General features: G+C 42.6%; 1 protein-coding gene across 1 annotated transcript in view; it reads left to right on the forward strand.

The window, feature by feature from the left end:
• The first annotated feature begins 644 nt into the window (after nucleotides 1–644).
• Nucleotides 645–13,989, forward strand: part of LOC137284823 (vitellogenin receptor-like) — a 43,847-nt gene continuing 30,502 nt past the window's right edge. Inside the window, exons 1-8 of the mRNA XM_067816822.1 lie at nucleotides 645–784; nucleotides 4,173–4,301; nucleotides 6,610–6,741; nucleotides 7,489–7,611; nucleotides 9,825–9,950; nucleotides 12,100–12,228; nucleotides 12,730–12,840; nucleotides 13,268–13,405. Of these exons, the coding sequence (XP_067672923.1) occupies nucleotides 709–784; nucleotides 4,173–4,301; nucleotides 6,610–6,741; nucleotides 7,489–7,611; nucleotides 9,825–9,950; nucleotides 12,100–12,228; nucleotides 12,730–12,840; nucleotides 13,268–13,405 (964 nt within the window). The 5' untranslated portion in view covers nucleotides 645–708. The remainder of the gene's footprint in view (nucleotides 785–4,172; nucleotides 4,302–6,609; nucleotides 6,742–7,488; nucleotides 7,612–9,824; nucleotides 9,951–12,099; nucleotides 12,229–12,729; nucleotides 12,841–13,267; nucleotides 13,406–13,989) is intronic.

Below are 13,989 nucleotides of genomic sequence, written 5' to 3' on the forward strand. Positions count from 1 at the left end.
TAGAAAAAAAACGAAGACTTGGGTTGAATTTCCCACCCTGGTACAATGTGTTATGTATATAATGGCATTTCTGGTGTCATCTGACTTTAAACTCACCCGTGAAGGTCCCGGGGTAGAATAGGCCTTCAGCAACCCATGCTTGCCATAAAAGGCGACTCAGCTTGTCGTAAGAGGCGACTAACGGGATCGGGTGGTCTGACTTGGTTGACGCATGTCATCGGTTCCCAATTGCGCAGATCGATGCTCATGTTGTTGATCACTTGATTGTCTGGTCCAGACTCGATTATTTACAGACCGCCGCCATATAGCTGTAATATTGCTGAGTGCGGCGTAAAACTAAACTCACTCACTCACTCACTCTGACTTTAAAATACTAATCCTATCTAAGCACTTCTTTGGAAGATGGAGATCTATCAGAATCAACATTCATACATGATTTACCTGTTATATTTATCTTTGTCACATTCGTAAACCTTTTCTTTCTTCTGCCTTCCACATTAACTACAGCCAATAAACAACATTTCCCAATCGATATTGACATGTTCATTTGTCCCTTGTAAACATGACACAAGAGGATTCATGATCCCATGAACAGATGCACGGGCAGTCCGTGCAAGGTGACGTCATAGCTTCCACTCTCCGGTTCAGTTGAGCGACGTGCTGTGTTGAGGCAAGTCGGGTGATCGGTCACTGCTCGTGCACGTTAGCATGGTTTCTACACGTGCATGCATTTTTGTGTTTCTGTGTTTTTTATCATCGGTAAATACCTTCTGGTTCTCATATGGTAAGTACTTTTTGTAAGTTTTATCTATTACTTAATACTTTTCCAAAGCTTAACTTTGATTGTTGTGTTGTTCTCTCATACCATTTCATGGCGCTTTTCACTGTCAATGATTACATTACACTTATCAATGAAGTGTCATCACTTGAATGTTGTTATCTTATCAAAGACCCCCTTTAGGGGTGGTTAAAATTCATGTCTTTACACATTACGCTGGCTGTAATAAAAAAATCTACTCTTTGGCTTGAGATAGGCGGAGAAGAGAGGGGCAGGGTGTGGTCGAGATCTGGATCCGTTTTGTCTTATACTTAAGTCAAAAACATGTGTTTGTCCGTGTTGACAGGGCTGTTATTCAGTGACAGTGTTTACCTTTTAATTCTTAGTAGTAATGAAAAGAAGAAGAATGATTGTTTTCGAGTAACGCACTACTTGCGTGTTCAGTGCTTTGATGTGGTTCAATATGTAAACGGTGTGCTCGGTGTCTGATAACACTTGGGATGCGATTCTCATAGTCCTTACAAGACTTCGACATTTCGAGCACTGATCCAGTCATCTTAGACACAGTCATTCGCTAATAACTGAGCAATTCAGAGAAAGTGATCATGAGTTCAAATCCCGAATCGCCCCGATAAAGTTTCTAGGTTTGCCGGTACGATACCGCTGGTGGGTTTCACGGTGGTGGGTTTCGCAGTTTTGGGTTTCACGGTGGTGGTCAGCGCGTGATGCCTTTGTATCGCTCGGGCTTTTCTTCCACAGTATGCTAACACTCGTACCCTATTGTAGACTCTCAACCGGAAATGGGGATCATTTCAACCTATTATTCAGTGCTTTCATCAGATTCCAACAAAAAGGCGACGACGCTCAGATAATATTTGACCTTTCATGAACATCACTCAACAAATACTCCAAAGACTGTTATCGTGGGTTAGACGGTGATCAGATAGTTCCCCCAACCATCGCGTTGTTGATAATCATTGTAATGCGCTGCACTGCACTGCACAGTTTGTATTTCTCTGATCTTGAATATCTCGGCACGTCATGACACGTGCATTTACCCTTTACCGGATATCTCGTTTTCGAGGGTATTTTATGCAAGCTTGTACAGATAACTGATATTTTGAAAAATGAATATATTGTTCGTGAGTACTTTTGTATCCCTTTTTTTGCTTGGTGCTTGACGCCGCACTATAAGGTGGCGGTCTGTAAATAATCGAGTCCCAGTGATCAACAGCCTGAACATTTATCTATACAACTGGGATTCGATGACATGTATCAACCAAGTCAGCGAGTCTGACCACTCGATCCCGCAAGGAAACATTATTGAAAGAAAATGGGAATCAAGTACACTTTTGATAGGGATATTGTATCCGGCCTTTATATAAAAGTTATCCTGAAGAGCAATGTTTGAATAGAATGATATTTTCTAATCTCTTTCCTAAGTGGTAGTGTAGTGACAGATAATAGCATGTGTCTCATATTATTAACATTCAAGCATCTGTTAGCTACAGTGTGAATGTTGACTTATGATGTAACTGTCGACTGATAACCATCCCGTTATAGATCAACATAAACGCATCTGTGCTTACCCAATACTTAACATTCAAGTGTTCTGCTATTGTTTCCATACAGTCGTGTCTGTATACCGATGCCGTATTTACTGCTGCATAGGGCCACTACCGCATTCTTCCTGATGTCTTAGTTTCCTTTATAAAGACAGGATTCAGTTTAGACTTGTAGCTTCCGCGTTGGTTATATTCATTTAAGGATTTTAGTTCGGCTTCGAGAACTAGCACTACAGAGACGTCAATAAAAGACTAAGTATAAATAAGTAATGAACCAGCTGGTACGGATCCATCCAATGGTTGAAAAATACTATTGCCCGACGCCCAGGTCGAGTGAAATTCTCTGGTCAGTCAAGTAAACATCCACATTGAACTTAACCGTGTGTCAGTAGTGCAAAGCTACTGACATGTTGTAATATATGTATTTTGATAGTAAAATATGACATGCAATTGCGAGCAATTGATAAAGGATATTTGCAAAAGAAAAGAAATGGTAATTGTGGCAAGTGTTATTGATATTTGGTCAAGTGGATTTTGAAAGTTTATTGGACATTGGTCCAGAGGGGTTTTGAAAAAAAAAACCCATTAAATCCGTGGGACGTCATGTGTAAATTATGTCTCCTTACAGTAATTTATGTTGTTTACGAATCTTTAAGTAGTTGTGTTTATAAACAAATAACAGGCACTTTGCAATATTGATATAAATCTAGAATGATTTGAAACGACAAAGGTTTTACAGTGGAATTAAATAAATATCACACCCACACCGTCAGTATGCAAACATAAAAGTATAAAATTGAATTTGAAAGTACGAAATCCGCTAAAGTACAAAATTACAATGAATATCCTGGTTAGAATGAAGCTCCAGAATCCCATGCTTGTCGCAAGAGGCAAGTGACCCGTGAAGGTCCCGGGGTAGAATAGGCCTTCAGCAACCCATGCTTACCATAAATGGCGACTATGCTTGTAAGAGGCGACTAACGGGATCGAGTGGTCAAGCTAGCTGACTTGGTTGACACATGTCATCGGTTCCCAGTTGCACAGATCGATGCTCATGTTGTTGATCACCGGAGTTTCTGGTCCAAACTCCATTATTTACAGATCGCCGCCATATAACTGGAATATTGCTGAATGCGGCGTAAAACTAAACTCACTCACTCATTCTTGCGGGCACGCCAAGAACTGACAACTTGATGCTCTGTTGATGATATTCAGTAGTAGTATACCTCTTGGCAAATCAGACAACGTTAATGTGGAAACCGGTTGCAGTGTACAATGTACTCACCGCAGTCCGACTGCAGTATTGCCCCACCACCCATCATTTTCTTCATTTAGGGTTTTTTTATATTGCAAAGAGTTAAAATTTTTTCCAAGGTCAGTAGGACTCTATTTTCAATTAAAATGGCCTTATGTTTCCGCCGAAATAATGTTTTCAGAGAATAAGCGACAGTCTAGCTGCAGTGATAACATGTCATTAGTATGTCATGGTGATCTGATTGACTGGTCAAGTTGCCCCGGGTAGACTATTCATCAACCAATTGTCTACAGGTCCGGACTCGATTACTGACAAAGTGTCTTGATATGGTAGCATTTCTGACTGGCGTAAAACTCTATGCATTCTTTTGCTATTAGGTAGCAACAACATGAAGTTAGTTGAAAAAAATCACAATACGAAACTGAGGTTGGAGTTTGTCATCATGCGGACGGCCATGTAAATTGTCAGGCGATTATGAATCTTCTTGAACAGATTAGAATGGAAGATGGGTAGTATTTGATTGATTGTGTACATGTTGTTTACAACGTGTCTAATTTCACGTTATTTTTGTGAGATCCCGTCAAATGCTCCAAGTCTGAACGACGATGCGACGAGGACAATACCTGTCTGGCATCCGAGCTCTGGTGTGATGGAATAGAACACTGCAACAATGGAGAGGATGAGAGAGAGTGTCCCCAAAGAGGTGAGACTGTTCAGAGATACTCAGTGGTTTAGTGCCGTATTAGATAGTCGAGGGTAGGTTGTTCGATCTCTGGTGGCTATGTACCAAAAAAACGCAGTCTACTTGCTCTGCATGGCACCCATCATTACATGGACAAAAGGCCTTTTTCAGGCGAGGTACAGTTTTAGGATACCCTTGCGAAGGTGTCCCAGCTGGCACAAATATTGGTAAGTGATGGGCAGATTCGACGAGAGAGGTTTGGGGTATTGTTCATCCCTTTTGAAAATCATATAAACATCTAATTAATGCTAGATCAATAGACGGGTAGTCTTGAGGTTCGTCGTCATGCCGCAGTTCGATTTCCCACAGGTGTGCAATGTGTGAAACCCATTTCTGGTGTCCCCAACCGTGATGTTGCTTCAATATTGCGAAAGGCCACACGATACCATACTTGCCACCACAGTCTCTGACGTGTCCGAAACGCCAGTACGAATTTTGTGATTGCGATAAGGTTTGTTACATGGTGAACTGTAACCCCGTCTTAGGTAACGCCGTCAGTGTAGAGTTTGCAGACACCAGTGACAGTGTTACTTCGTCATTGAAAACCTTGAAGTGGGAAATGAGATGCTCAAACCACTTCGGTCAGAATGTCCTTCTGTGTATCTGGCGATACTCCTTTGACAATGATATATGCAATATTTATAACTTCCTGGCATCAGAGAAACATCACCAATTCGAACACACTGTTGACAGACAGGTGCTTGACAGATATTTCACTCGCCTGCGGTAGACGTACTTACACGCGATGTACTGCCTCCATGACATTCTTGCTTGAAAGAATACGAATCATCCAATTATTTTAACTAATGCTATTGGAATACATCATAAAGTGTATGATAAACGGTACAGTTTGTCGACTGAAAACATCCCTGTCTCGGTCATACGTTGTGCCAAGTTGTTAAAGGGTTCTTGCTCTCATTCCGAAGAGCCGAGTTTGATTCTTCATATGGGTACTACGTGTGAAGCTCATTTCTGGTGTTCGCTGGGATATTGCTGAAAGCGGCGCAAAGGTAAGCTCACTCACCCCGAATTTCTTGACCTTTATTGTAAGATTAAACATGTTTGGTGTGATGGTGTGTATGGTTCGACACCTTCGTATACCACTGGGGTCGGTGGGGCATAAAAGTACGAAACTGTGTGCTCGTGTGAGTGCACTTTGAATACAAAATAGTTGTTTTTCTCAGATTATAGCAAAAAACAACTGAAATTGACAATTGGCGAGGAATGCATAAAAACGTGAATATCAACAACGCTTGGAAGTATGGTCATCACATCAGTCTGATAGTTACCAAGTTCTGGAATAATGATTGTTGTAATTGTATGAAACACCACTGGTGATGTTCGATGGGTTTCATACCAAAGGTCCGTCGCTGCTATTCAAGGGGATGGTTATCAAAATGTGGCACAACGACTGTATCCAGTTTTTCCTGTTACCAACCCGTGAAGGTCACGGGGTAGAATAGGCCTTCAGCAACCCATGCTTGCCATAAAAAGGTGGCTATGCTTGTCGTAAGAGGCGACTAACGGGATCGGGTGGTCAGACTAGCTGACTTGGTTGACACATGTCATCGGTTTCTCAATTGCACAGATCGATGCTCATGCTGTTGATCACTGGATTGTCTGGTCCGGACTCGATTATTTACAGGCCGTTGCCATATAGCTGGAATATTGCTAAGTGCGACGTAAAACTAAACTCACTCACTCACTCCTGTTACCAACGTTGTCCATTGAGTAGCCCAGGTACCTTAGTGAGGTCCAGCTTGGAGTAATACCAAACACAAACCCACTTCATTACTGACATACCACCAACATGTCCAGCTCTTTGCGTAAATAATTCCTATAGTGACGAGCCTTCTGATGGAGAGTAGGACTCCTTGACCAGTTTTTCGGTATGGGTCATTATGGTTGCATATTGCAAGCAGAGTAGGACCGGTTGGTCTTCCTTGAAGATCTCCAGGTCTTGAAAGATCTTAAACTTCACCGGCGACCAAGTCCACTAATTACTGTCGTTTATGTTTAAATTAGCCCCTCTGTGGCGTTATCACATCCCTGTTACATGGATGCAAATCACTTGAAATCTACTTAAAGAAGTGTTTGTACCTTCGTTTCTTAAATCGGTTCAGAAATATGTAGTGTTACGCCAATGTGCTTGTCTCCCATAGGTTATCAGGTATTGTGTGAAACTTGTGATTCACATGTGCGTTTCTGTATGCTGGGGTCTAAAAAATTCCAAGCACAACATATCCATTGCCTCAATGACACTTTCCAGGTACCCGGGAGTGTATGGACCAGACCCGCTGGTTCCTGTGTAACAACAAGCGGTGTGTCAGCAGAGTGTTCTGGTGTGACGGCAAGGACGATTGTATGGATCATTCAGACGAGGACTACTGTCCCCATCACGGTGAGTTGTCCTGACTATTCTGACACTGAAACACTCAGATGTTTATAAACTGGTCTCGACATTGTACATAGCGATCACAAACCACCATCACCTGCAGATGAGTCTTTGTGATGTATCAGTTTCTTTGTTACTTGACCTGTGAGACCCGTGAAGGTCTCGGGGTAGAATAGGCCTTCAGCAACCCATACTTGCCACAAAAGGCCACTAATGGGATCGGGTGGTCAGGCTCGCCGACTTGGTTGACACATGTCATCGGTTCCCCGTTGCACTGATGCTGTTGATCACGAGATCATCTGGTCCAGACTCGATTATTTACAGACCTCGGCCATATAGTTGGAATATTGCTGAGTGCGACGTAAAACTAAACTCACTCGCTCGTATTCACCTAGTCCTTGGTAAAGATGACGCCTCATATTGTTGGAAGTACTTAAATGATTTTATGGTCGCTTTTTGTGGGCTGAACTACGGCTATTTCAACCCTTGGACGTGGATAAATGTTAGCAGTGGCAGGAAGTTTACAAGTTGATGGTATGGACATCGATCCTCTTCGGTTTCATTATTTGAAGCTAGATACTTTTACAGCTACAGCTGCATACATGCTTTCTTTATATTTAACCCATGAACTTAAATATTTAAGGACAAGTCTTCAAACAATGCATTTTTGGCATGTTGGACTTTCCTTATTGCCTAGCCAGACAATGACATACTCACTGAGCCAGGCAAAAGTTGGATAGCTTTTTATTCCAGACCAGACGCCCAAGAACTGCAGTTCGTCCGAGTTCCGGTGTGACAACGGAAGTAGCTGTATTCCCCTAGACTGGCGTTGTGACGGATCTGCAGACTGCATGGACGAAACCGATGAGAGCAAGTGTACGTTACAGAGATTCTAGACTTTTCCGACAATGCAGCATCTTAAATATGAGTTCCGCGTGGAATTTCAAAGAAGCACTCGGTATTCTTTCGCTGCACCTAAGCTTCTGTGACTTGATTGATTTGATGTAACCTCAATCCATGGTACGTCAACCCATGGGCGCCCAGGGACCAGTGAACAACGTATTTATCTTAACAACCACCCGAATGTTGTATTTTTAATTCAAGCATGGGTATCGGATCGTACGCTTCAGCTAACCTGTGTGAAACAAACAATTCAAATCTTGCATCTTACTTTTTGTTTTTTCCCCACTGGTATTGTGTTAGTAAAGTCGCCGCGGTGTAATTTCCATCTTAATATTCAAAGGGACTACATTTGAGCCTTTTGTCAAAATTTATGCTTTGGAATGTAGATTTTGCAGACGACACAAGAAAAACAGATATGGAGATCTCCCGTCAATCGATTTGCATTCGGAAAGCATCGGTAATTTCCGTGGTTCATGCGAGATCAATGTTATTCGAGTTACAGAAGTACTACCACGAAGCGCCGAATGAGTTTCATTGGCAGCTGGATACATTGAAATGTACCTCGCTTGTATGTCGGGCACATTGAAAAAAACAAACAAACAGAAGAGCGCTTACCCAATCAGAAAACGACAATTATGTGTGAGGTAATGTAATACTCCTTCTGTCAAGTTGCTGGTTGTTCTGGTCCGGTTCGAGCATTTAGATTGATTAGCTAGCCCGTTTTCAGTATTTCGAATAGCACCTTGAATATTGAATAATATTATTGGTAACAGGAGCGAATGGACGAATACTGAAGCTGTTATACCTGCACGATGCACGTATTATGCGCTGTTCACGCACTGCTCCCAGTATCTCAGGAAACATGTATGGCAACTGATATATACTCATCACAAAAAGCTAAGCAACTCACATTTTTTGGTCTCATTACATTTTCGTTTACTGATATTTTAAATCATGGAATGATGCAATAGAAAGGTGAAACATTATAAAAAATTTGCAAAGTGAAATAAAATGGCATTGGGCAATAACAGACTTACAAATCATCCCAAGTATGTTCCCGTACAGTGTTGCAAAATGTGCTGCATTGATGGAGCGAAATGGTCATGTCAAGTGAAGCAGTATTCAGTAACACATATGACCATCAAGTTTGTACAGGTCTTCTACGTTGAACAAATGAACCTTTTAAAGCTGTTGCTGTGGAATACCCTGCCATTCCCTCTGTAGCGCCTGCTCAAGGTCATCCAGAGTCAGGTCCCGGGGTAGAATTGGCTTTCAGCAACCCATGCTTGCTGTAAGAGACTCGATTATTTACAGACCGCCGCCATTTAGCTGGAATATTGCCGAGTGTGGCGTGTAAAACTAAACTCACTCACTCATCCAGAGTCTGGGGTAGGCATGGTGACAGTAAACCGCCACTGACAGGTATTATCATCCATAAAAATGAGGTTAGGACCCGCTTGTTGTACCAGAGGAATGATTACAGACTGCGTGTGTATAATGTGGAGCTTATTTCGCAATAAGTTGTATTCGCCACTGTTATTAGATAAATCAATTTGATAGCCACTAAAGGCTATGTAGTCACTGAAGGATATCTACCTTTCATAAACATGCAGGCGAAATCGCTATCGAGATTGATAAAAACATTGCATTGAAACTACTTGGTTTTTAGTGAGGCGTATATGCTGAAAGCCCAGGGTGTTTAGGCGTATTTCTGGTAGTCTCAGTGTAGAGGAGCCGTGAAGGTCCCGGGATAGAATAGGCCTTCAACCCATGCTTGCCTTAAAAGGCGACTAACGGGATCGGGTGGTCAGGCTTGCTGACTTAGTTGACACATGTCATCGGTTCCCAGTGGCGCAGATTGATGCTCATGTTGTTGATCACTGAATTGTATGGTCCAGACTCGATTATCTACAGACCGCCGCCATATAGCTGTAATATTGCTGAGTGCGGCGTAAAACTAAATTCACTCACTCACATTCCCAGATTATTTCTAGATTATGTACATATCTAAGTCATGCTACACTTTTCAAAAATGACGTTTAACCAACTGTTAGCCACCCCCCCCCCCCCACCCCAACCCCCACCCCCCCCCCCCACCCCCCCCCCCCCCCCCCCCCCCCACACACACACATAAAAAAAGAGAAAATATTGAATTTATGCACCTCCATACGGGATTTTCTCCCCAGGCTCCTGTCCACCAGACCTGTATCAATGCCCCAACAGCACGCGGCTCGTTTGTCTGGACCAGTCTCAGAGATGTGACAAGAAGCCGGACTGTGATAACGGCGCGGACGAGACCGGTCCTGAATGTGGTAAGTGGTGCACATTTACCCTCATAACATATGTTGGAAATGCATTCTTGTGCATCGGCCTTTTAACGCTATCAGCTGTAGGTTTGGGGTGTTTGGGCATCCTGGTCGTAAAAGCCTTCCTCGCTTACGAACCGGGTTCGATTCCCTACATGGCTACAGTGCGTGAAACCTATTTCTGGTGGACTCTCTCCCGTCTCTCTCTCTCTCTCTCTCTATCTCTCACGCGCACACGCGCACACGCGCACACGCGCACAAACGATTTTGCTGGAACATTGCTGAAAGCGGCGTAAAACCATATCGACTTGTTTCCTCACACATGCGTCTTTTATGCACGCTCATCAGCGCCGGGTGGCACAGTAGAATAAGCCTTTTTTTAAAAAGTACTTTAAAAAAAAAGTTTTTAAGCGGTGACATCCAAAGTCTAACACGACTGGATGACCTTGATACAAGCTTGCAGTTGAGTATTGTCTTCTCATTCAAACACTCCAGGTCGATTCAATTCAACAGGTTCTTTTCTGCACACTGGTACTGTGTGTCCTGTGATCCTGCTGGCAATCCAACTAATGCACTTATCATCCTCTCATGTTGACGCTGGCTATAGTCATTCTTCCAGTTGGTTAGAGCGTTCACACCAGTTCGACTAGAACCATGGTTCGAGAACCCATATGAGAACACGTCAAGCGAATGTGCTTCCCGTATTGTTTGTAAATACTGCTGAATCCGTGTAAAACACTACTCAAAGGGGAAAAGGGGCGGTGGGGTAGCCTAATGGTTCAAGCGTCCGCACGTCACGTTGAAGACCTGGGTTCGAATATCCACATGGGTACTACGTGTAAAGCCTGTTTCTGGTGTCCTCTCTCCCTCTACCATCTCCGTGATGTTGCTAGAATATTGTTAAAAGCTGCGTACAACAAAACTCACATCACTGCAATTAGACGCAATACTAATGGTCCGGAGGGAGGAAGACTTGGACGGTGTTGGGCTTTTTTTGGTCATATAGTATTTTTTCAGCTTCCTGCTGATGAAACCATAAATTCTCGAGCCATCATTTATAATCCAATCTGGACAAGGAAGTCGTTTATGTTGTGATTCTTTGTCCATGTAAATCACGATTACGTCAGTGGAGTGTTCGGCTGAAGTCTTTATCTAAACATCGAACGGATGCTTTTACCTGATGCTGTTTATCTTTATCATCCCTCTAGCTGCACTCTTTTCAGAGCTAAAACAACTTGAAAGAGATTTGCAGACTGCACTAGATATTTCACCATGTTGACGCGTTACCCCTTGACAAAAACACTGAAAGAATGGGGAGCCTCTTGGTGTAATCATTAGACGCCGATGGTCAAGGACATGTTGATCCAGTTCTACTGCTGGGTCATGTCAGTAGGATGAGGCGGGATTCCTGGGTGTTAAAGGCGTTGACTTGTCTCACCACTGTGTGGCACAGTGTGTAAAGCCTGTTTCTGCAGTTGGGGGAATACGTCTAATGAAGTAGTGACATCTGTTTCACGCTCATACAAAGTCATACTTGAATCGGTACTATTTTGATCAGTTGGTTTCTTTTATATAAGGTTACCCGTAAATATTTGAGTTGGAATTTATCTTCAGCAACCTGTACTTGTCGTGAAAGGCAACTAACGAGTGGTCATTATCGCTGACATGGCTAACGTCATCGTATCCCCGTCGATGCTCATGCTGTTAATCACTGGATTGTCCTTTCCAGTTTTAATTATTTACGGATCGCCGCCATATAGCTGAAATTTTGCTGAAAGCCACGTTAGCTAGGTTAAGTGCGGGTTTGAATCCTTAATTCGTCTTGGTTATGAATGTTCGGTTCGTCTTCAAAGTGGTTTTGATTACTTTGAAATGGTCCCTCTTAATGTATTTCACTCATCCAGTGCTATCCCATATGCATTGCAATGTATCCCAATTGCGTAAACCGATGTTTATGCTGTTGATCACTACTCGAGACTCGAGTTTTTACAGACCACCGTCATATAGCAGGAATGTTGCCCAGTGCGGTGTAAAACTAAACTTGATCACCCACTAATATGCTCCGTGTTGACAACAGGTTAAGACTTAAGTAATGCTTCTCTTCCCCTGGCGTGTTATCTGAAGAACTGAACTGTTTTACTGTGTCTTCTTTCAGCCATTCGATCTCAGTGCACAAAGACCAGGGGAATGTTTCTGTGCAAGGATGGCCTTGAGTGTATGGATGGTGGGAAGGAGTGTGATGGCAAGGTGGACTGTACTGATAGGTCGGATGAAAGGAACTGCAGTAAGTGACCAGAATAAAGGTTAAAGGTTTCCCTCATCACTCCGAATATCCTGGTTTGATTTCCCACATTGCTGTAATGGATGAGGCCCATTTCTGGTCTTGCCTTCCGTACTATTGCTGGAATATCGTTAGAAAATGTGTAAAACCAAACTCACTAAACTTGAATGTGCGTCATTTTCATATGGCTTTGTTACATCTTTATTCAGCAGGGAAGTACATATCTGTGATATGAATTCTAGGGTTCGAATGCATTTATACTCCCCACACACCCCACACACCCATTTCCTCTGTATCATTCTGTCCCTTTCCTCTCCTTCTCAAACTTTTTTTTTCTAAATCACTATATCCAATATCTAAGATGAATATCTACCAGTAAAGTTGAATGGTAAAGATTAGATGATTTTCTAAGTTTTTAAAGTGTGCATCTCTCTCGAATATACTTCAAAAAACGAAAAACGAGAGTTTAATCTCTGTTCCCTCCTTGGGAAACTGCCCTTGCAGCACTTTGTTCCCAACACGAGTGTGAACACGGCTGTACAATAACAGGACACAACGCTACCTGCACGTGCTTGAAGGGTTATCGTCTGCTCGCTGATGGAAAAAGATGTAGAGGTAGGTTTGAATGTGTTGACGGCGCCCCATCCAGGATGGTTTCAAAAGTAAAGTTTGTCAATGGGTTACAGGTTTGGTTGTGATTGTTTGGAATGAACTTCCAACTCCCCCCGATCCTAAGGCAAGATATTCATGTATGGATTTGTTGACATTACCGACTTTATTCAAAGGGTCAGGGTTGTACCGTGATCTAAAACAAACATGTAAATATGTTCTTTTGTAGTGGCAGAATCCAAGTCATAAGACCTCCCTAAACGTCTATTTTAACGGTCAAAGTACGGACGGCGGAATAATTTTTGACGTCTCCCTCGGATATTTTCTCCGAAACACTTCCGGTTAAGTTTCTTCACTGGTAATTAATTATCCATTGACATTTATGTATTTTCATGCTAAGTAATTATCCACTGACATGTATATTTTCGTACAGACTTTGACGAATGCGCGAATGAGAAACCCGGACACAGACTTTGCAGCCAGAAGTGCAAGAACAATATCGGCAGTTACCGGTGCCTCTGTATTGATGGCTACAGACTCAACAAGGACGGGAGTCGCTGTGATGCTAAAGGTACGTATGCTATTTAAATGCCCGTCTTCAAAATGGTCTGTTAGGAAACTGATGTGATGCCATAGGTATGTACATAATATAAATGCCCGTCTTCAAAATAGTCCACGAGGAAAGTGATGCGATGCCAAACACAGGTATACCATTTACAAGTCCGTCTTCAAAATAGTCCATTTGGAAAGTCATATGATGATAAAGATAGGTGCGTATTTAAATGTCCATCTTCAATATTGTTCATTAGGAAAGCAATGTGATGCCAAAAATAGGTATACCATTTACAAGTCCGTATTCTTACCAGACGCGGCCAGGTCGGTCCCAGTTTGAAACTGGTGAAATAACGTGTCATTGACGTTAGTCATACTCATGCTGTTGACTCAAGGTTACCAGACCCGTGTCAGTTTATTCATCGTACCGGAAACATGTGTTCCCAGTAGCCATTGCTTTTAAGAATCAACCACGCTTGTGAGATGCGACCAGCAGGATTGTACAGTCGGCCAGATTCGAGACATGCAGTTGTTGTCTGTCTGAAATGCATAGATCGGTGATTATAATGTGACTGGATCATGTTGTCTGGACAACAATTTACA

Source organism: Haliotis asinina, chromosome 5 (assembly GCF_037392515.1).
Source record: "Haliotis asinina isolate JCU_RB_2024 chromosome 5, JCU_Hal_asi_v2, whole genome shotgun sequence".
Classification (NCBI taxonomy): Eukaryota; Metazoa; Mollusca; class Gastropoda; order Lepetellida; family Haliotidae; genus Haliotis; species Haliotis asinina.